We start from the raw sequence: 22,067 nt of genomic DNA, 5'->3' as shown, positions 1-22,067 counted from the left end.
CCACCGCTGGCACCGTGGTGTCTGAAGGGCCTGGCGCAGATGGGAGCTCAGGTTAATGTGGCAGCATTCACTGGGATGGTGCTGCTCTCCTGCCCTGTCCTTGGGGTCTGGGCAGGGCATCAACTCCTGGGCTGTTTCCCTGGCACTGAAAAATCTTCGCTCTCTTCCTCGGCCACTGTGACTCAGGTTTCCAGCTGGCACCGCTCAGCGTGCCGCTCGCTCTTCCCTGCCTCTGAAGGGCTGCTGGGGTTGTTTCCCAGACCCTAGAGGGTCACCCCACTGACGTGACCCCACCGGGAGCTCCGCCAGCGCACGGCCACCCACTGCTGAGGGACCTCTGTGTCTGGGCGGCCATGGCGCGGCTCTGGGGCCGTGGTGCAGCCATGCAGACGCCTTCGTGTGCAGACCTGCGCGTGAATCAGGCGGCGGAGGCGGAGAGCACCCGAGCGGGGGATGTTCAAGCCAGGTTTTGCCCGGTATCGTCCCGGCCACGTCTTGCATGTCCAAGCGGTGCCACCTCCTCCACGTGGAGCTGCCGGTTCCCCCGGCAGCGCAGCGCGGCTGCGTGTTGGTGCATCTCCCTGCCATGCTGTGGGTGCTCGGGGACCTGATGTGAGCAGCTGTGGCGCGTCCTGGGTGCTGGCGCGGGAGCGGGTGAGTGTGCATCACCCCAGAGTGTTCCGTGGGGCCACTGGGGAGGTGGTGGGCAGTGTGCGGGGCGCTGCAGGGCTTCGCTGCGGTCAGGAGCTGGTGGGGTGCGCTGGCTCCCACCCCCCAGCCCTGCCTGCCTGAGGCTGTGGGGCTTCCCCCTCCCACGCGAGATGGGATCCTAAGCTGAGGGCATGACAAAAGCATCAGCTCATCCCTGCCTTGCACCACTCTGCCACGTCTCCTGGTCTTGGAGAGTGCCCTGCAGGATGTCCTTTCTGCCACTCTCCTTCTGCCAGACCCTTCGTCAGCCGGCCCGTTCCTCAGCCGCTTCCCTGCAAATGGCACTGGGGTGTCCCCGGAGGGGTCCGTCAGGCCACCGCACCCAGCGCTGAGGGCTCAGCGAGGTCCAGGCATCTCCCCGTGGTGCACCTCATGCTGTGGGGCAGCGCAGGGCACCGGGTGGGGGTTGAAGGGACCTTGTGGTGTGGCCTTGGCCGTGCCTCAGTTTCCCTCGGTCCACCCTGCTGGATGCGAGCAGGTTGGGGCAGGGGTGGGGTTTGTGGGGTGTGGAGGAGGCAGAGGAGCACCTCTGCTTGGCTCTGGTTCTCAAGGCGAGGTACGGGGACATAAAACCTCAGCTCAGCCGTGTCCCCGGGGACAAATTGGGACAAGCTGGCTCCGTCCTCGGAGCTGCTTGAATACCCCGTGGTGGCAGAGTCCCTCAGCTAGATTTGACATGGGCAGGGTGCACACGGGGATGCCCAGGCTGGCCTCATCCTGTCCCTCTGGCAGAGCACGGGTGCTGCTGGGCCTGATCCCGCCATCCCCATGCACAGGGCTGTGAGAGCGGGGAGGGGGTGAACGGGGCCGGCTGCTGAGTCAGCGCCTTCTCACTGCAGTGGCTGCAGGAGCACTGGTGATCCATGTGCGTTGCGGGGCCCCAGGCATGCAGGCAGCGTTCCGGAGCTGGTCCCTGAGGCTGTGTGTGACCCATGGGGCTTTCAGTGCCCCGGGGGAGTCCTCGTGTGACCCCGGGACAGCTGTGACTCGGAGATGTTCTTTGGGGCCTCGTTTTTTGTTGGGACCGGAAAGGGAGGTGATGTTGTATCCCACCGCGGTGACGGCAGCATCTGCACCCCTGCAAGCCAGGTACTGCCCTGGCTCTGTTCGTGGGCATGAAATGGAGCCGTGACAGCAGCTTTTGGCACTGTGAGGTGCCACGTGGCTCGGGGATCGGCACATGTCCAGCTCATGGTATGCACTGGCCACCATCCCATGCCACTGCCATGGTGCTGCTGGCAACTGGGTGCTGCAGAGCCTGTGGTCCCCACCAGTGGGGCTGGGGGCTGCCAGTGGCATCCCCCCGAGAGGGATGCTCTTGAGCTGGCACCCGCCGCGCTCTGCCTGGCCTGGCTCCGGCTTCCTCGCAGCTACTTGAGCTCGACACAGCCGGAGGCGGGAGCAGATGTTTGGCTGGGCTCCCCGAGAGCGGCGGGGGAGCGGCCGCCCTCCTCTCCCGCTCCGAGCAGGATTGGCGCTGGCGCTCTGCTCCTTTCCCTCGGACGCCCCTTGCTTGGCGTTGGCCGGTCCGGCCTGACCCCTCGCTGCCGTCCCGGAGAGCCCATGAAGTCATTTCTCGGCGGGGCCGTCCCGCGGGGCACGACCGTGGCCCCGCACGTGGCCCGACGTGTGCGCGGGGCCCCAGCCTGGCCGGCCGCGAGGATGACAACGGAGCGGCCGGGGAAGCGGTGTTGGATAAATATTTGCTGCGCTGCGCCGCGTGCCGGGGCTCGGCGGGGTTCCTCCCTCCAGCTGGGGATGGGGAAAGGAGCCTCAAAACCCCTCTGGGTACTGCCACCATGGAAGTGCCCTTCCCCTGCGCGGTGTTCAGGCTGGCTCCCTATTTCGGGGTTTGGCGTGAGGTCCCTGGCACTCACCTCTGGCCCCTGGGGCTGCCCGGGCCGGGCTGCTGTGGCAGCGGCCACACAGGGCATGTTTTGGGATGGGGATCCCGAGGTTGTGGGGCTCGGAGTATTCAGGGCACCCGGGGGTCAGCGCATGCCCAGGATTTGGGAAGCCGCTGGCCTCTGCCACTCATTGGTGGGGCTGGGTGTGGGCACAGAGCAGAGCCAATCCCGGGGCTGGACCTCACATGTGCCCCGGGGAGAGCTGCTTGGGGGGGGGTCTGCCCCCCAAACCCTGCTGCCCGCCTGCTTGCCGCCCAGGGGGCTGAAGACCTGGCTTTGCACTTGCCACATGCCACTTTGCCGCCTGTGAAGGGGCCCGGCCACTGCGGGCGGAGGTGTCCGAGGCCACTGGCTTGTCCAGACAATGGGAAAAATAGGAATTTCGCAAGCGGGCTGAGTCACACCGCTCCCCCACCCTGGTGCTGCCCTGGGACTCTCCAACCACCACACGTGGCTGCCGCGGCCCACCGTGCCACCGCGGTGGCCCCGAGCGAGGCTTCGTATGTCACCCTTCCCAAAACAGCTGGAGATCCCCGCACGGGGCCACACTTCCTCCGGGGTTTCCACTGCTCGGGGCGGGTCGGAGGGGTGACCCCGCGTTGCCATCCCCTGCAGCGGGGCCGGCTGAGCTCAGCAGCGCGCTGGCACGGTGGCCAGGCGTGCGGTTGGGGTCCGCAGCTGGTCTCCTTGCCGTGGGTGGGTGAGTGCCGGCCAACACCCTCGCGGCATCAGCCGGGCTGCGCCGGGAAATCGCAGTGGGAAATCGGACCCTGCTGTTACTGCGGTCGGCAGCGCGGAGCTGGAGCAGAGGCACAGCCTGGCCACGGGTCTCCCCTTGCAGGAGCCACGCACACTCTGGGTTCCCTTGGGGGGAGTGCCCTGCACCCCTCGGGGACCTGGGGGGCTGGGGGCCATAGGCAGTGCTACCTGGGGGCAGGGGACTGCTGGGGTGTGATGCTGATCCTCCTTCTCCTGCTGGGTGAGCTCGGACAAGTCAGACCCCCTTCTCTGCCTCAGTTTCCCCATCTGCAAGGTCTCTGCAGCCCCGTGTTCCTCTGAGCGTGGCTTCGGTGAAGGGTGCCGGATCCCGGTACCCAAAACGCAAGCGGGAAGCACCCGGGGTGAGGGTAGCCTGGCCCGTGGCAGAGGCTGGTGCTATCTCGAGGGGTATCTGGGGTTTTGGGGGGTTCTGGAGGGTACACGGGGGGTTAGGGGGGTCTGGGGAGAGCTCAGAGGAATCTGGAGGGTCTTAAGAGAGTCCATGGCATTCTCAAGAAGTACTGGGGGGGCTTGGGGCTGTTAAAGGGGCAGGGGGGGTGTGCAGGAGGCTGGGGGGACCCTGAAGGAGTCTGGGAGGGGATTGCGGGGGTCACGATGCCCTGAGGTGGTTCCAGAGGCAGATGTGAGGGGGAAGCGGAGCCACTCCTGCCCGTGCCCGCGGGGAGTCCCCAACCCCCCCATCGTGACTTATGAAGCTAATTGGTTTTTCTGCCCCATTAAGTGGAGAAGGGGAGGGTGGGAAGAGCCCCGGCTGTGCCCGTGCTTTCCTCACCAGTTCTGCCAGAGCAGCATGAGGCTGTGGTGGGGGACACCGGTGGCACGTCCACAGAGCCCCCCCGGTGCCAGTGATCCACCGATGTGGGGCATGGGGCACCCCCCGGTGCAAGCCCCGTGTTTCCTGCCCTGCGGCAGCTGCAGCAGAGCAGGAGGAAAGGGCCAGGGCAGACTAAGGGGGGTTTGCCTCCATCTAGGGTGGACTTCAGGCAGGCAGTGGGGATTCAGCAGCACCAACCTGGCAGGGACACGAGTGCTGGGAGCCCCGGCTGGTGCCAGTGGGTCCGTCTGGCGTGCGGGTGGGTGTCTGTGCTGGTGTGAGACGGATGAAACAGGGAGACGTTGAACCCGCTGACTCCAACAGCGACTGCTGAGGGTGCTCGTCTGTGAAGGGGTCTGTGCTGGTGCCCGCTGTGGCCGACAGCGATTCCCTGCCATCATCTTGCACCAGGCTCTTGCCCGCTGTGCCAGGGGCACCCTCCGCCACCCTGGCTGCCCTGAATCCACATTTGGTCCCAGCGAAAGGCAGAGCTGCTCCTCCGAGCGCTGCCTGAGCCAGCCGCAGTGGGGCTGAGGCAGCTGGCCAGGAGAAGGGGAGGGAGAGGACGGCGCCCGGTGTCGTGCCAGGCCAGAGGGACCACGGGGATGCGATGCTGGACGGGCTGTGCTGCCGCACCCATTGGCGCACACCGACATGGGGCCATCACCCCGCGGCAGGGCTGGCTGCCTGCGCGAGGTACCGCACCGCGCCGGGGCAGTGTTGGTGTCGCCGCCGGCCTCCCAGCTCTGAGCTCCGGCCAGGCGCCGAGAGCCGCTGCTGGGATGGTGGGTGCTGGCAGGGTCTGATCGGTAGGGACGGGGATGACCGGGCACCGAAGTCCTGCATCTGTGGCCCTCCCTGCCGCGCCGTGCTGTGCCACAGCACCGTGCCGTCGTGGGGCTTCGAGTGGAGGAGGGAGCCAAGAGGCGTTGCCGCCGAGGAAGGCGTGAGGAAGGAATTACTTACTTCCCAGCCCGCAGGGACCGAGTCTGGTTTGCCAAGGCTGCAGTTAACCCTCTCTGCCCGCAGCGGCCAAACCGGCCAACATGTCCCTGCGAGGGTGCAGCTCCAGGTGCCCTTGCGGGAGCTGGGGGCCGGTGGGAGCAGCCGCCCCGGCACCCTGTGAGGCTGGGCAGGGGGCAGAGCCCCCCTGTGGGACCCACCGCGGGAGGTGGTGCCTTCGGGCAGTGGGGTTGGGGAGGTTTGGGGGTGCTGGGGCCAGGAGCGAGGCACTGGGGCTATGTCGTGGGCTGGGGTGAGGGGCACTGGTGCAGCCTGTGGGGATGTGGGTGGGGGTTTGGGGGCTCTGGGGACAGCTAGGGGGGCCCAGACTGGGGTTGGGGGATGCTGGGCTGAGGCTGAGGGACACCAGCGGCAGGGGTGGGGGGTCATGGGCTGGACCGGGAGGCACTGGAGCTGGATGTGTCTGGGGGGCTGGCGGTGGGAGGGCACTGACTGATGTTGGTGGGATGTTGGCCTGAGGCTGAGGGGGCATCAGGGGCAGGAGTTGTGGGTCATGGGCTGGACTGGGGGCACCAGGGGCAGGGATGAGGGGCCATGGGCTGGACTGGGGTCACCAGGGGCAGGGATGAGGGGCCATGGGCTGGACTGGGGGGCACTGGAGCTGAATGTGAGGATGTGGCCGGGGGGGCTCTGGGCTGGGGGTGAGCGCTGACTCAGGCTGGGAGGATGCTGGCCTGAGGCTGGCGGGGCACCAGGGGCAAGGGTGGGGGGTCATTGTCTGGCCTGGGGGGCACTGGGGCTGCCTGTGGGGACATGGCCGCGGGTTCTGGACTGGGGGGGCGGCACAGGGACCGGCGGGGCTGGGAGCCGGGACCCCGGGCCCATCCCGGCTTGGGTCGAGGGGGGGCGGTCGGGGCGGGGCTCGGGGGCAGCCGTGCGGGGGGGGGGCAGCCGGGCCGAGCCGGCCCTTGCGGGGCCGCTGCCGCTTTAAGGCGCGGGCAGCGCGGGGCGGTCCCGCCGCCGCCCCTCCCGCCCGCGCCCGGCGGGGCCGCGCTGCCGCGGGCAGCACCATGCTGCGGGCGGGGAGGCCGCGCCGCGCCCCGCGCCTGGCCAGCAGGTACCGCGCGGGCACGGGCACCGGCGCCGCGCGGGCACCGCGCCGGTACCGGTTCCGCAGCAGGGCGGGGCGGGCGCGCTGCGGGCGGGCGGCCGGAGCCCGGCCCCGGCAGACAAAGCCCCGCGCCCCGGGGCCGCACCGCGGGCGGTGCTTTGTCTCGGCCGCGCCGCGGGGGGAAGGGGGGACCCGGGCAGCGCGGCGCCGCCCGGCACCGCCGCATCGGGGCGGCTCCCGGCAGCGGGACGAGCTCCCGCCGCCTCACCCGGCCCCCGCCTCGCACCTGCAGCGCGGCCCCGCCGAGCCCCCCGCGGGGCTCCCGGGGCTCCGGTACCCCCGGCCGGCGGAGCTGACCCCGCCGGGGCGAGGCGGGCACCGGGATGCCGCGCTGCGCGCCCGGCCGGGGGGCGCCGAAGCGGGGTGCGGCTGGGCCGGGAGGGTCCGTCCCCGGCTCCCCCCGGGGTACAGGCACCTTGTCGGGTCGGGGTCGGGACGTGCATCACCGGGGCCGTGTCAGGACCCTTCTGGCCGGCGGAAGGTTCTCGCACGCCCGGCCGGTACCGGGGAGCGCGGCAGGACGGTCGCGCTGCCGCAGCCCGCCCCCCCCCCGCGCCAGCCGTCGCTGTCGCCGCTGTCCTTGAGCATCCGTCCCACGGGAGCTGTCGTGGCACAGGGGTGCCGGGCTTGGGGGTGCCCCGGCGCATCGCTGCTTTCAGGGTGGGCTTGGTCCGATGCCGGCTGAAGGGAGGTGGGGAATCGCTGGGTGTAAAATGGCTGGAACACAAAGCAGGAATTGAGTTTTGCCCCCAGCACGGCGCTGTGGCCAGGCTGTCCCCCGATTTGGGGTCTGCGGGGGGCACTCGGGTGACCTAGCCTGACAGGGAGCAGGGTGCCTGGGCTTGGCTGGGCACCGGGAGTCACTGCCGTGGCGCAGGCTGAGTTGAGGCTCTCCTTGCTGTGCTAGGTACAGCATATGTATGCCAGTTTTGGGGGCTTCTCAGTGTGCCAGCCATGTGCCCTATAAGAGAGCTGGAGGCACCCCACAGTGAGGGTCTGGCTCCCAGGCCTCACCCCGTGGGGCTTCAGTGCTTTTGGGGTGTCACCTGTGACCCCTGTGCTGTCCTTCCTTGGCGTGGGGCTGCTAAGGAGGATCTGGGGTCACCTCCTGCCCTGGTTCAGCCCCTGCCCCTGTGCCTGTTTCACCAGAGCTCTCTACGCCTGGGGCCAGGACAGTGGGGGCTTCCAGTGCGGGGCTGGGAGAGCATTTAGGGTTCGTGCTACCAGGCCACGAAAACGAAGCTGGAGAAGGCCAGTGTCACGTTTGGTTACAGCCATGTGCCCATGGGACGCAGCTCCCCAAAGCCCTGCCTCGCTCCCAGCGCTGCCTGCTGCCAGGGTGATGCCAGTTTGGGAGACGAGCTTTGCTTCATGCTCTGGGATGGGGATTTCTGTCCTGGTGAGGAGTCCCTGCCAGAGCAGAGGTTGGTGGTGGGAGATGCTTGGAGCCGGGCAGCCCAGCAGCACATCCTGGGCACGTGGTCATAATTAAATCCCTTGCCAGGCAGTGGTGCCTGCAGGACTCTGTCCCAAAATTTGCCGTGGGAATGAAGGGGGCAGTGTCTGTGCTGGCTCTGGCCAGTCCCTGATGTCTGGGTTGCACAGGGCTGGTTGGAAGGTGCTGGAGCTGCCTGCATTGCTCTGTCCTGGGTTTTGCGCATCTCGGAGGGATTGGTGGTGGCTGTTGCTTGTGCCCTGGCACCCTGGTTGGCTGAGGTGCCCAGCAAGTGCTGTCTCTAATGCCAAGTCCATCCTGTCCCCGGCTCAGCCAGGGTCACAGTGCCACTTGGGTGATGCTAAGCGGTGTCACCAGCCGCTCAGGTGCTGGTGCTCACTGGGCTCCTCCTGCATTTCTGGGGCCCCAGTGTTGGGGAATGGACGTCTCTGGCAGGGACTGGGGCTGGCTCCAGACCCCCCCAGGTCTGCTCCCCTCTCCTACATCGCTGCTTGTCCCCCTCAGCTCCTTGAGGCCCCTTTTGAGGCTGTGGGGCCTCAATGACCTACTGAGGCACTGACCTGAAAGGGGCTGTGCTCATCCTGCTGGAAGACGCTCCTGTGCCCGTCTGTGCAGGATTGCCGCGGGCACAGCCCCACGCTCCAAAGCTGGCCGGGCCTGTGGGGTGCGCAGGCAGCTGCCGCCCTGGCACGGTGCTGACTGACAGCCCTGGAGATGGGCTCGTGCACGGTCTGCTGAGCCCTTGGCATGGAGCAGCCGCCCCGGCACAGCGGTGGTGCCTGTACCTGCTGCTTGTGCCTGCCATGGGTCCTGGAAAGCGGGGAGCAGGGTGCAGTGAGGCAGTGGGTGGGGGCCACCCGAGGAAGGGTGGATGCTGCGGGGCGGCTGGTTTGTTTGCTTCAATCGGTCCCTGCCCTTTCCGGCAATGCTCCTGACCCTCTCAGCAGGGCAGGTCGCAGGGGGTTCAGTGCCAACCATGGCGCTGCCAGCCATGCCAATGTGAATGCTGGCCTCCCTGCACTGTGCAGGTACCCTCTGTCCCCAAAAACCCCTTGTTGGGACCTTAAATGGAGAGACATGGGGTCAGTGGGACACCGAGCCTGTGCCAGGCTAGTCTGCAGCCAGCCACGGCTGCCGAGTGCCAGCTCCTTGCCACAGCCCCACAGCGGGCGCTACAGGGAGCTGAGGTTTGCGCCTCAGCAGCCCCTGGAGCGGGGCAAATGCCATGGGTAGCAGGAGCCAGTGGGCAGAGCTGGGGCTGGGCAGAGGGGTGTGATGCTGCTTTGCCGTTGCAGCTGGGATGAGAGCAGCTCCATCAGCAGCGGCCTCAGCGATGCCTCTGACAACCTCAGCTCAGAGGAGTTCAACGCCAGCTCCTCGCTCAACTCCCTGCCCTCCACCCCCACCGCCTCGCGCAGGAACTCGGCCATAGCGGTAGGTGCCCGCGGTGCCTGGACCCTTCCTGGCACCGCTCCCGGCTCGGCGCTACAACCTCTGCGGGAGGGAGACAATGGAGGGTGCTGGTACAGGGAGACTGAGGCATGGCACAGGGTATCTAGTGCATCCCTTTCCCATCTGGGTGGTCCTCCCTGGGGTTGAGTTTGGGGTGCGTGCCAGGAGCACCCCTGACTCTGCTCTGCCTGCAGCTGCGCACGGACTCAGAGAAGCGCTCGTTGGCGGAGAGTGGGCTGAGCTGGTACGGCGAGGGCGAGGACAAGGCACCCAAGAAGCTGGACTACGACAGCAGCAGCCTCAAGATGGAGCACGGCTCCTCCAAGTGGCGGCGGGAGCCCTCGGAGGGCAGCGAGGAGGGGTCCAAGGGTGGTGAGCTGAAGAAGCCCGTCAGCCTGGGCACCCCGGGCTCCCTCAAGAAGGGCAAGACCCCTCCGGTGGCTGTGACCTCCCCCATCACCCACACGGCCCAGAGCACCCTCAAAGTGGCAGGTAGGACCTGATTCAGGCAGGATCCAGCTGCTCTGATGGGGAGAGGGTTGGGTGGTGTATTCATGGACCTTCCCCAAGCATGTCAGCCCTGTGACCATGCTCAGACCCAGCAGCTGGAAGCGGGCAAAGGGGGTGGCAGGTTGTGGGTCTGGCCCCACACTAAGCCCTGCTTGCGCAGGGCTGTGCTTGCGCTGTAGCCTCATGGACACAGGCCGGGCTAGGGGCTGGCTGGGTGCACCGGGGGCCTGACTGTGGCTCTGCTCAGACACCTAGGGTGGTGGCACGTCCCTTCGTCTCCATCACCTCCCCACATCTCCAACACCCGTGTCCAATCTGGGCTAGTTCGCACCCATATGTCCCCAGAGCGTCCTGGGATGCTCACCAGTTCTTCCTCACCCACCAGGCAAGCCCGAGACCAAAGCCACTGACAAGAGCAAGCTGTCCGTGAAGAGCACAGGCCTGCAGCGCTCTTCCTCCGACGCTGGCCGCGACCGCGTCACCGATGCCAAGAAACCACCGTCGGGCCTCACCCGCCCCTCGGCCTCCAGCTCTTTCGGCTATAAGAAACCAGCCCCTGCCACTGGCACGGCCACTGTCATGCAGGCTGGGGGCTCGGCCACGCTCGGCAAGATCCAGAAGAGCTCTGGCATCCCTGTCAAGCCAGTCAGCGGGAGGAAAACAAGCTTGGACGTCTCCAACGCAGCTGAGCCCGGCTTCCTCGCCCCAGGGGCTCGTTCCAACATCCAGTATCGCAGCCTGCCCCGGCCGGCCAAGTCCAGCTCCATGAGTGTGACCGGTGGCCGCGGCGCGAACCGGCCGGTCAGCAGCAGCATCGATCCCAGCCTGCTGAGCACCAAGCAGGGCAGCATCTCGGTGTCACGGCTCAAGGAGCCATCCAAGATCGGCGCCGGCCGCGGCACGCCGGCCCCCGTGAACCAGACAGACCGCGAGAAGGAGAAGGCCAAGGCCAAGGCAGTGGCACTCGACTCTGAGTGTGGGACACTGAAGAGCGTCAGCTCACCTGAGAGCACCCCAAAAGCCCAGGCCAACCTCCCGCCCACAGCCAAGGTGGCCGAGCTGCCCCCCACGCCTCTCAGGTACGACCCTCCCGCCTCCGAGGGCAGCAGGTGCCCAGTACCTAGCTGTGCCCAGCACTCAAGTCTCACCTGCTTCCTTACCCGTTTTCCCCCCTCCAGAGCAGCTGCCAAGACCTACGTGAAGCCTCCCTCACTGGCCAACTTGGACAAGGTCAACTCCAACAGCCTGGACTTACCCTCCTCCAGTGAGCTGCATACCCCCCACACTGCCAAGCTCCAGGACCTGCACCCAACCGGTGGGCACCTCGCACCCTGCTTCAGCCCCAGTCCTGCCCCCATCCTCAACATCAACTCGGCCAGCTTCTCCCAGGGCCTGGAGCTCATGGGCGGCTTCAGCGTCCCCAAGGAGGGCAGGATGTACCCCAAGCTCTCAGGCCTGCACCGCAGCATGGAGTCCCTGCAGATGCCCATGAGCGTGCCCAGTGCCTTTTCGGGGGGCAGCACCACCACCCCCACCCCTGCTGCTGCACCCCCTGCCAGCACAGAGGAGGAGGAAGAGGCAGGGGAGCTGGGCTGGAGCGGGAGCCCCAGGCTCTCACATCTGGACAGGTATGGCCGGAGGGAGGGCATGAGGTTCTGGGGCACCTGCATGGGTTCAGGTCCCTCCCTGCTGTCCCGCTGTGACCTTAGTGTGCTTTAGAGGCTGTTTCCTGCTACGTCTCTGGGGCAAAACTCCCCGTCTCCATGACTCAACCCCCATGGCACCCTCCCTGTGTGCAGGAGTGTGACTGATCTTTCCTTCACTTCCAGTGCCAACCGCGACAGGAACACGCTGCCCAAGAAAGGGTTGAGGTAAAAGAGCCTGAATCACTCTCAGACAGTGCTGGGGAGGGAGGGAGGGAGGGGGATGTGGAGCTTTCTGCTGGGGGACTGTGCCCTCCATGCCAGGGAGACTGGGCTGTGGTGCAGCGGACAGGAGCTGGGTTGGTGCTGGTCCACTTCACCGTACCGGTCTCTGTTCCGCTCCCCAGGTACCAGCTCCACTCCCAGGAGGAGGCCAAGGAGCGGCGCCACTCGCATGCCGTCAGCAGCGGGCTCCCCGAGTCGGACGACCAGCAGGAGCTGCCCTCGCCCCCTGCCCTCCCCATGGCGCTGGTCGGGAAGGGTCCGCTCACCAGCATCGGTCAGTGCCCTCCATCGCCAGCCTGCTTCCGCTTGCGGCAAGCCCTGTTCCTCCCGCTCCCCATCACCCCGTGCTCCCCGTGTGACCTGTTGATGTTGCCCTGGGTGCTGTTTTTCTCCTTGCCACCCCCAGCAGCGCTAACACCCAGTGCCTGGTCCTTTTTGCGCACCAAGGTGCTGGGTTATGCCCAGGGGCCAAGGATGTCCATCATCTCTGCTCTTCAGGGCATCTCATCCACCCTCGGGGCTTTGCCCGTGGCTCCCTGCTCCTTTAGGGGTGCCTGGCAGGGCAAGGAGTGAGCCCAGCCCTGCCTTGCTCTTGCCAGGACCTAGATGTTCCTGGAGGGTTTGGGACATTTAGGCAGATGTATTGGGACTGCTGGTGGGGGGCAGTGGATGATGAGGTTCTCCTCTCCTGCGCCTGAAGGTGATGGGCTCTGGTATGGTGGTGCCCACTGTGTCCCCAAGTGATGGATTTGTTTCTCAGCTTTGTGGTTACCTTGGCACTGCTGTCCGGATCTTCCCAGTGTAAATCTGTGGTTTAGCTTTCCTCCAGGCCCCCCTGCTTTGTGACCATGATCCCTGCTTCTACTCCTCATCCCAGCTCTTGTGAATCGCTCCCAGCCCCGCTTCCCCATCCTGATCCCAGGTCCCCGGCGTGACTCTGACCCTGCCTCTCCCCGCCTTTTCCTTGCAGTGAGCCCCACTGCCGCCGCAACCCCGCGGATCACCCGCTCCAACAGCATCCCCACCCACGACTCCACCTTCGAGCTGTACAGCACATCCCAGATGGGCAGCACCCTCTCTCTGGCCGACAAGCCCAAGGGCATGATCCGCTCGGGCTCCTTCCGGGACCCCGTGGACGACGGTGAGAGTGTGCTGTGCTCCTGCCCAGGCGAAGGGAGCTCCCGGGGGAGCGCGATGGGGCTCCTTGCACACTTGTCCCTTCCTCCTGGCACTGCCGTGGCACTGTTGGATGGTTTGGTGCATCCCATCTTCAGCATCAGAGCAGGGAACGGCAGCCCCGAGGGGCCTTGGTGGACCTCTGCGCAGGCATCTGCTCTGGGCCACAGCCCACCCTGACCCCCGTGGGTGCCCAGTGTCTGTGGGTTGTCCCCAGGGTGTTGTGGCATGAGGGACGGAGGGACCCAAGCAGCCAGGGCGGGTGGCAGAGCCCCTGGGCTCAGCCAGAAAGGAAGGTGCAGGCTGAGGGTGCTCCCTGTGCCCCGCTGCACACCTGTGCCCCGGGAGGTCACCAGCCACGTGCCGAGAAACGGGCAGTGCTGAGCAGCTGCCAGTCCCACCTTGTGCCTCCCCTGGCCCCCGCAGAACCCCCCTGCACTGGGATCACCGTCCCCTGCACCCTGCTATGCCCTGCACCTGCAGCCCCTGGTGATGCCGCCGGCCGGGGGCACCCTGACACGCTGGGTTTTATTCTGTTGCAGTTCATGGATCGGTGCTGTCCCTGGCCTCAAGCGCCTCCTCCACCTACTCCTCCGTAAGAGCTGCCTCCGTGCTGCGCCGCTTTGTGCATGGCTGGGGGGAGCCGGGTGGGAGCGGGGGGGCTCTGTGCATGCCTCTGCCTCATACCGAGCCTGTCTGTGCCTCGCTGCCCTCCTGACTGCTGCCTCTGTCTGTCTGTCTCTCTCTGCTTTCGTGCCACCAGGCTGAGGAGAAGATGCAGTCCGAGGTGAGCCTGCGCCCGCTGCTCGTTGCCAGCCCCTGCTGCCATGGCGAGGGTGGGCTCCTGGCCCCTCTCACTCCCTCCGCTCTCTCCCCACAGCAAATCCGCAAGCTGCGCCGTGAGCTCGAGTCCTCGCAGGAGAAAGTGGCCACCCTGACATCCCAGCTGTCCGCTAACGTGAGTCGCCGTGGGAGCCGCTGTGGGACATGCTGCTCCATGTGCTCGCAGCGTGCAAGGCTGGTGGTGGTCTGCTCCCACAAGAGCCTTGATTTCCCTCTCCTGCCTCTTGCATCCCACACCCAGCCGTGGGTGCTCACCCGTTTCTCCGCCTCTCCCAGGCCAACCTGGTGGCAGCTTTTGAGCAGAGCCTGGTGAGCATGACGTCCCGCCTGCGGCACTTGGCTGAGACTGCCGAGGAGAAGGTGGGTGTTGGCGTGCCAGGTGGGCGTTGGGGGGCACTGGCAGTGCAGCTTATGGGGCTGGGGGGATGTGGGACTTGGGGTGAACCTGCTGCGACACTGCCCGCCCCAGGGGTGCTCTCGGGGTGGGCCCTGCTCTGTGGCAACACACTCTATGGCTCTGCTCCCCCAGGACACGGAGCTGCTGGACCTGCGAGAGACCATTGACTTCCTGAAGAAGAAAAACTCGGAGGCCCAAGCTGTCATCCAGGGCGCCCTGAACGGCACCGACGTCACCCCCAAAGGTAACATGTGGCTCGGCAGCCCCCCGCCATGGGGGTTCGCAGCCCTTTCTGAGCCCCCCGTGCACACTCAGGTGGGCTGCTCCTGCCTGGGGCTTGCACAGGGTCCCCCTTGCTCCAGTGAGGTGTTCTGATGGGAGGCTGGGTCTCCAGGAAGCAGCTTTTCCCCTCCTGGGACCCCTGAGCATCTGAAGCCAGGGTTGGACAGCCAGAGCTGTCACTGCAGGAGGTCTCGGCGCTGGCGTGTGGGGGTGACGGGACAGTTGTCCTACCCAGAACACCTTGTCACCGACCCCTTTGCCAGCAGCCTAGTTTTGGCTGCTGCTCTTGGCTTTGTTCCCGTGAGTGCTGTTTCTAGCCCCAAAACCCCAAGGTGCTGGCAGGGAGGTGGCCTGGCACAGGACAAGAACGATGTGTCCTCTTGGCATCTCCCTGCGATTTGGGGTCACTGTCGCGAATGGCGGAGCCCATGTGGTGTCTGAGCCCTGTGTCATCTTACGAGGTGGCTCCAAGAGCTCAGAAGGTGTTTGGGTGGGAGAAGGGAAGGGGTGCAGGGGGGAGAGTGTGGGTGGCTCTGGCATTGGGGCAGATGCAGTTTGCTGATACCTCCTTTCCTGATCTCACCCTCTTCTCTCGCTGGTCCCAGAGCTGCGCATCAAGCGACAGAACTCCTCTGACAGCATCTCCAGCCTCAACAGCATCACCAGCCACTCCAGCATTGGCAGCAGCAAGGATGCTGATGCCAAGAAGAAGAAGAAAAAGAGCTGGGTGGGTTGGACGGGGCACTGGCAGATGGAACGGGGTTGGGGGAGCCATTGGCAGCGTCTGCCCAGCGTCAGCCCCGTGAGCCGACTGCTCTTGGTCTACCTTGGCATCATGGTGTTGGTCCTCTCTGTCCCCTGGGGACAGCACTGGTGAAGAGTGTGTAGCCACCATGGATTTATGTCTTGACATGTCAGCCGGGACTTCTCCAGCCCCTTTGGGAGTTTTCCAGCCCTGGTCCTGCATGCTTGCTCCGTTGTTTTTTCCCCACGTGTCTCCCTTCTGCCCACTCAGGCTCTGGCAGTGCAGGGGACCGGACGCCTTGGTCAGGCAGTCCCTTCCCTGTGCCAGGCGGCTCCGAGCTGGATGCGTGATTAAGTCTTGCTTTGTTTTGTTTCTCTCCCCCTATGCTGACCTCAACCCTTTTTTTCCAGGTGTACGAGGTAAGTCCTACGCCGTCCCCTCCACCCCATGCCGTGCCCAGCCAGGGCCCTCGCTCCATTTTGCGGGACGGTGTCACAGCACTACCCATCCCATCCATCCCACCGGCACTAACCCCCAGCACGGGCCATCCCGGGGCTCCCAGCCAGGCTGCACGCACCTTGGCTGCTTCCTTTGATGTCAAGACCAAAATGTGCACCCACATGGAGGGGCTGAACTGCCCTGGGCAGCACTGAGGCAGCAGGAACAGCTCGGACAGGGACGTGTCCCATGGATAGGGACAGTCCCCTTCTTGCCTGGGAAGGCAGGCACTCTCCTGACTCCCTGTAGCCAGATCTTTTGGGATGAGGATCTCTCTGCAGCCCTGCCTGCGGCACCAGGGTGCGGTGCTGCCCATCTCTGCATTGCCAGGGCTGGCCTGGTATGGCCCCGAGTGGCTGTGTTCCTATTGGGGCCCATGTGGGTCCCAGTGCTCCTCTGCCATCAGCAGAGCCTGACACCCACCTGTTTTTTTTTATGCTGAAATGCAATGATTTTGCCTTTTGGGGACACCCCAGACCAGCCTGCGTGGTGCCTGTGGAAGCTGGGCCTGAGCCTGCCCGTTCTCCGTGCCCTTCTTCCTCCCGCCTCCCCACAGAGCAGGCTCTGGTCCTCCAGGGGGTATGGCCTGAGCCCAGGGTGTCCATCCTGCTGCTCTCCTGCAGGATGGTGGCGCATAAGCGGGACCCACGGCCCGGTTTGGCCCCTGCGCAGTGTTCATCCGCCCTCCCTGGCGTCGGCACGCTGCCCACCCACCCGCTGCTCTGTGTGCTGTGTGCATGCTGCATGCCTGGCTGGGACCCCTGGTGACGTTTCAGTCCTACTTCCAGGAGCAACCTGCAGGGCACAGTGGGGCTGAAATTGTCCCCTTGCTCCAGGACCCTGGCTCTGTGGTGGCTGAGGGGGTGGGGGATGTCCCCCAAAATGTCACTTGCTGAGATGGTTGTGGTGGGGTGAATGTGAGGATGGAGTTGGCCCTTCCTGATGGACCAGGGAGCTGGTGCAGTGCCTGAGCACCCCGATCTGGGTGCTGGTGGGGAACAGGACTGAGGGGAGCCTGACCAGGACGTGGGTCCCACTCTGTGGGGCTGTTGGGTGCCATCTGGGCTGGGGCTGGAATGTTGCACGAAGGGCTGTGCACCCCCGTCCGCAGCTGTGCCGGCAGAGCGGGGTCAAGCCAGTGCCTTCCCTGGGGCAGTGGTAGGGCACAGTCCTGCCTCGGTGATGGCTGTGGTGTTACTGGTCCCAGCTCGGGCTGTGGGTTCTGGGCAGGTGGGAACCCCGGGGCAGGACCAGGGCAGGTCCCTGCTTGCAAGGCTGCGCTGTCCGGCCGTCCCTAACGAGCGTTTGTGTCTCCCATAGCTTCGCAGCTCCTTCAACAAGGCCTTCAGCATCAAGAAGGGACCCAAGTCAGCGTCGTCCTACTCAGATATTGAGGAGATCGCCACGCCAGACTCGTCGGCCCCCTCCTCCCCCAAGCTGCAGCACGGCTCCACGGAGACTGCCTCGCCCTCCATCAAATCCTCCACGTCCTCCTCCGTGGGCATTGACACGGCTGAGTATGTGGGGCCAGAGTGGGTGGCACAGGGTGGGGAGGGCGAGTCGTGGGGGCTGCAGGCTCCTGCCCTGGACACATGCAAGACTCAGTGTCTCCCTTGGCCAAGGCTCTTCCAGGCTCACGGTGAGGGCGAGCCGGAGAAGAAGGAGGTGTCGGAGCTACGGTCAGAGCTGTGGGAGAAGGAGATGAAGCTGACAGACATCCGCCTGGAGGCCCTCAACTCTGCCCACCAGCTGGAGCAGCTGCGGGAGACCATGCACAACATGCAGGTGAGGACCACTGCCAGGAGCCTGGCTGGCTCCGAGGACCTGGTGGCCGCAGTCCCTGCGCCCCCAGAACCGTGCTGCAGCCCTGGAGCGCTGCTGGTGTCCAGCTTCTCACCTTGTGCTGTAACTGGTTCTCCCCCAGCTGGAGGTGGATCTCCTGAAGGCTGAAAACGACCGGCTCAAAGTGGCTCCGGGGCCCTCGGCAGTGCTGGGCTCTGTTCCCGGCCACATCACGAGCACGTCGGCCTCCTCTTCGCCGCGGCGCTCCCTGGGTCTCACCCTTGGCCATGCCTTCAGCCCCAGCCCGGGGGACGCAGGTGGGGGTGATGGAGCTGCTGGCAAACGGGGAGGGACTGGGGTAGAGACGTTTGTGTGGTGGGTGACGTACAGCCCAGACATCTGGGAGGAGGCAGCTGGTGGGAACGTGGTGCTCCTCGCCTGGAGGCAGCTGTGCACAGGGATCTGTTGTGCCGCTGGTGCCACGATCAGCCACAGCAAGATTTGGCTCCGGCTGGGCACGGGCAGGCCCAGCGGCTGGGCTCTCCGTGCCAGCACAGACTCACTGCTCCATCCCCAGATGTGTCCCCCATGGATGCTGTCAGTGCTGGGACCCAGAAGGACGAGCTGACACTGCGGATTGTGGTGCGCATGCCACCTCAGCACATCATCAAGGGGGTGAGTATGGACTGTATGGGGAGCCTGACCTGTGCCAGTGCTGTGGCCCTTGGCGAGGGGCAGAGGACGCCTGTCCAGGGCTGGATACAGTGCTCCAACCTGCACACCTCTGCCTTGCCTCCTAGGACCTCAAGCAGCAGGAATTTTTCCTGGGTTGGACCAAGGTGAGCGGGAAGGTGGACTGGAAGACGCTAGATGAGGCTGTCTGCCAGGTCTTCAAGGTAGGAACATGAGGACCCTGCTTTTGAGAGCCGTTCTTCTATACTGCTCCACCATGCCTGATGCTCCTTGGCCCACGTCCTCATCAGGGTCTCCTGGGGCTGCTGGTCACCACTTGCTCCCTGCCAGCCCTCGGTCACTGACAGTCCTGTCCTCCTTCTAGGATTACATCGCCAAGATGGATCCTGCTTCCACGCTGGGGCTCAGCACCGAGTCTGTCTACGGCTACAGCATCAGCCACATCAAGCGGATCCTGGACGCAGAGCCGCCGGAGCTGCCGCTGTGCCGCCGGGGCCTGACCAGCATCGTCGTGACGCTCAAAGGTCAGTGTGGAGGAGAGGCTCCATCGCTGTCCCATCATCCCTCCGTCTCGCAGTATCGTGGGGCGTGAGCAGGACCCTCAGCCTTCCCCTGCCTGCAGGCTTGAAGGAGAAGTGTGTGGACAGCCTGGTGTTCGAGACGCTCATCCCCAAGCCCATGATGCAACATTACATCAGCCTCCTGCTGAAGCACCGGCGGCTCATCCTCTCGGGACCCAGCGGCACTGGCAAGACCTACCTGACCAACCGCCTGGCCGAGTACCTGGTGGAGCGCTCGGGTCGGGACGTCACCGAGGGCATTGTCAGCACCTTCAACATGCACCAGCAGTCCTGCAAGGTGAGCCAGGAGCGTCCTTGTTGACCTTGGTGCCACGGTCCCCATTGGCAACGTGCTGTGGCCCCGCATGTGACACCCGGCCCGTTCGTTGCAGGACCTGCAGCTGTACCTCTCCAACCTGGCCAACCAGATCGACCGGGAGACAGGCACGGCAGACGTGCCGCTGGTGATCCTCCTGGATGACCTCAGCGAGGCGGGCTCCATCAGCGAGCTCGTCAACGGCGCGCTCACCTGCAAGTACCACAAATGGTGAGAGCCCCACTGCGCCCGGCTCCCAGACACATGCAGTGCTCCCTGCTGCTCGTGGCAAAATCCCAGGGCTCGCGGAGATGAGGCTGCACGGCTGCACGTCTGCTGTGCTCCCATCAGCCCTGCCGCGGGCAGGGGTGATGCAGGGTGCTGTCTCTCATGGACCCTGCCTCTCTCTCACTCAGCCCCTACATCATTGGGACCACTAACCAGCCTGTGAAGATGACCCCAAACCATGGCCTCCATCTCAGCTTCAGGTGGGAATCATACATCCCTGGAGACCATCCCCGTGGGGTTGCAGTGGGGCAGAGGCCATCACTTCTGTCCCTGAGCAGTCCTGGGGACACATTCTGTGGTTGGGGACGCTGATGGGGACAGAGCCCCAGGCCTGTCCCTGCCATCCCAGAAGGACCTGATGCCCCAACCTTGGGCGCATGCAGTGTGGGGGTGCTGGGAGGTCCCCTGAGGGTGCTGGGGAGCAGGACAGCTTGTGTGGAGACCCAGCCCTGAACACTTGAGTCTTTCCCGCAGGATGTTGACCTTCTCGAACAACGTGGAGCCGGCCAACGGCTTCCTGGTGCGCTACCTGCGGCGGAAGCTGCTGGAGTCGGACACGGACGTCAATGCCAACAAGGAGGAGCTGCTGCGTGTGCTGGACTGGGTGCCCAAGCTCTGGTACCACTTGCACACCTTCCTGGAAAAACACAGCACCTCCGACTTCCTCATCGGTATGGCCTTGCTGTGCATCTCCTTCCTCTGCCTCGTGCTGCTGGGAGCCCCCAGAAACTGGGGCAAAACCCTCCCGAGGGAGCTCGGGGAGCCGATGTGCTGCCTCGTGCCCCCCAGTCCCACACAACCCAAAGCCGCTGGGCGATGCGCACAGGTGTTGCCCTTCCCTGGGTGGCATTTCTTCCTGTGTCTGCCTTGTTGTCACCCTTCCTTGGGCACGGAGGAGCCGTGTTTTCCCAGGCAGGTCTCCCTTTGCCTCACCGTGCTTTTAGGGGTCAGATCACACGTAGCAGCCACATTCCTTGCCCAGGAGCTTGTTTTCTGCCCATGCGTGCCAGGCAGATGCTGCCTGCCTGCTGCTCCCAGGAGATGGTTGAGCCCTGGGCACCCTGTGCAGGCAGGCTTGCCCGCCTTGGTGCCGTGCTGCCATGCGACCAGTGGCTGGAGTAGAGGGACCTAGCTCTCACTTTCGCTCTCTACCTTCACCCTGCAGGTCCCTGCTTCTTCCTGTCCTGCCCCGTCGGAATTGAAGATTTCCGGACCTGGTTCATCGACCTGTGGAACAACTCCATCATCCCTTACCTGCAGGAGGGGGCAAAAGATGGGCTCAAGGTACCCAGAGCTGCCTGGCACGTGGGGATGCAAGCCAGTGGTGCTTGGGGACATGCTGATGTAGCAGTCTGACAGGATGGGGAGAGGGGAGGCACTGGGGTTTTGGGCACAGGTGGCTTCTTTTATCAGTCCCTGCCCTGCTCTGTGGCTGCAGCAGGACATAGCCCTGTCCTGGGGGCACTTGGGGTGCCACGTCGCCAGCTTTGGCATGCACTGATGAAGAAGCAGCTGGCAGCTGCCACGTGCTCCCTGCTTGCAGGTCCACGGGCAGAAGGCAGCCTGGGAGGACCCCGTGGAGTGGGTGCGGGACACCCTGCCCTGGCCGTCAGCACAGCAGGACCAGTCCAAGCTTTACCACCTGCCCCCACCCACCATTGGGCCCCACAGCACCGTTTCCCCTCCCGAGGAGCGCACCGTCAAAGACACGACGCCCAGCTCCCTGGACTCGGACCCTCTGGTACGGCCCTGCTGCGCCGGACATGGGGAGGTGTACTGGGCGGTGCTGGTGGAGAGGGGAGAGCAAGGGGAGCGTTGCTTTCTCAGATATTTTTCAGTGTAAAAAGTCTAATTTGGGGGTGCAGAAACATGCTAGCAGACAGCAGGCTGCCCCAGATGATGCCAGCTGCTGCGCCAGGACCTGTGCCCGGCACTGCTTTGGCATGCTCAGCCTCGAGCATCCTGGCTGTGCCTGAGGCCAGGTCTTGGTGACAGGGAGGGACTTTGCAGCATCTCTGGGCTTTGCTGGTTTTGCTTTACCCTCTAAGAAACTTCTTGGGGTGGCTGGTTTGTATGGGAGGGCAAGGAGGGGCTGGTAGCCTTGGCTTCCCCAGGACACCCACGGAGCTCTCGCCACCCTCGGGCTTGGTGCCATCTCCTCTCCCCGCAGATGGCCATGCTGCTGAAGCTCCAGGAAGCCGCCAACTACATTGAGTCTCCAGACCGCGAGACCATGGTGGATCCCGACCTGCAGTCGACTCTGTGAGGTGTGGACATGCCGGCCCAGGCGGAGGGGAGCCGCCGCCAGCTGCCGCTCCCGCCGGGCTGTTCTCCTTTTCCTTTGGTGTCCTGGAGCGCGGGGCTGGCGAGCGAGCGGAGAGGACCGGGGCCCCGGCACATCCCGGCGGAGCGTGGGGAAGATCAGCCCGTCCGTGGGAGAGTGCAAGGTGCCGTCTCCCCTCCTGACCCTGGGGGTAGGAGAATCCTGGTTTCTCTTCTTGTTTTGTTTTTTTTTTTTTTCCTGTCTCTATTGCAAACTCTTGGGCTTTGGGGCCGGGGCGACCAGTACGGCAGGGCCCCTGCTCCTGGAGCCACAGGAAGGCCCCTGCGAGGGGCTGGGACCCCGCGGGAGCCGCCTGGGCCGGAGCTGGAGGGCGCAGGAGGAGCGCGTGGCCGTGGGATGAGAGCGCGGGCACGAGGGTCTCCAGCTCCCTCTGCACCCAGCCAGGCGTGCAGCCCCGGGCCGGCGCCGAGGGAGCTGCCGCGACGGGAATTCCGGCCGAGGAGGAGCGCGG

General features: G+C 65.3%; 1 protein-coding gene across 3 annotated transcripts in view; it reads left to right on the top strand.

The window, feature by feature from the left end:
• Window positions 1-21,538, top strand: part of NAV1 (neuron navigator 1) — a 55,859-nt gene extending 34,321 nt beyond the window's left edge. The window contains exons 4-30 of one of the 3 annotated variants that reach the window (XM_086627472.1): window positions 9,098-9,236; window positions 9,449-9,746; window positions 10,150-10,843; window positions 10,943-11,392; window positions 11,594-11,635; window positions 11,815-11,966; window positions 12,663-12,833; window positions 13,411-13,463; window positions 13,632-13,655; window positions 13,749-13,826; window positions 13,988-14,071; window positions 14,241-14,352; window positions 14,996-15,117; window positions 15,546-15,554; window positions 16,954-17,169; window positions 17,239-17,418; window positions 17,558-17,732; window positions 17,993-18,090; window positions 18,216-18,311; window positions 18,473-18,632; window positions 18,731-18,966; window positions 19,061-19,215; window positions 19,401-19,472; window positions 19,747-19,943; window positions 20,438-20,556; window positions 20,816-21,013; window positions 21,443-21,538. In XM_086627472.1, coding sequence (XP_086483598.1) covers window positions 9,098-9,236; window positions 9,449-9,746; window positions 10,150-10,843; window positions 10,943-11,392; window positions 11,594-11,635; window positions 11,815-11,966; window positions 12,663-12,833; window positions 13,411-13,463; window positions 13,632-13,655; window positions 13,749-13,826; window positions 13,988-14,071; window positions 14,241-14,352; window positions 14,996-15,117; window positions 15,546-15,554; window positions 16,954-17,169; window positions 17,239-17,418; window positions 17,558-17,732; window positions 17,993-18,090; window positions 18,216-18,311; window positions 18,473-18,632; window positions 18,731-18,966; window positions 19,061-19,215; window positions 19,401-19,472; window positions 19,747-19,943; window positions 20,438-20,556; window positions 20,816-21,013; window positions 21,443-21,538 — 4,426 coding nt within the window. The remainder of the gene's footprint in view (window positions 1-9,097; window positions 9,237-9,448; window positions 9,747-10,149; window positions 10,844-10,942; window positions 11,393-11,593; window positions 11,636-11,814; window positions 11,967-12,662; window positions 12,834-13,410; window positions 13,464-13,631; window positions 13,656-13,748; window positions 13,827-13,987; window positions 14,072-14,240; window positions 14,353-14,995; window positions 15,118-15,545; window positions 15,555-16,953; window positions 17,170-17,238; window positions 17,419-17,557; window positions 17,733-17,992; window positions 18,091-18,215; window positions 18,312-18,472; window positions 18,633-18,730; window positions 18,967-19,060; window positions 19,216-19,400; window positions 19,473-19,746; window positions 19,944-20,437; window positions 20,557-20,815; window positions 21,014-21,442) is intronic. The other 2 variants (XM_086627473.1, XM_086627474.1) reach the window with 2 other exon arrangements.
• Window positions 21,539-22,067: the final 529 nt, after the last annotated feature.

The sequence above is a fragment of the Tauraco erythrolophus genome, chromosome 27 (genome assembly GCF_009769465.1).
Source record: "Tauraco erythrolophus isolate bTauEry1 chromosome 27, bTauEry1.pri, whole genome shotgun sequence".
In the NCBI taxonomy this organism is placed as follows: Eukaryota; Metazoa; Chordata; class Aves; order Musophagiformes; family Musophagidae; genus Tauraco; species Tauraco erythrolophus.
The sequence above is the reverse complement of the archived record's forward strand: the minus strand, read 5'-3'. Positions and strand labels throughout refer to the sequence as shown.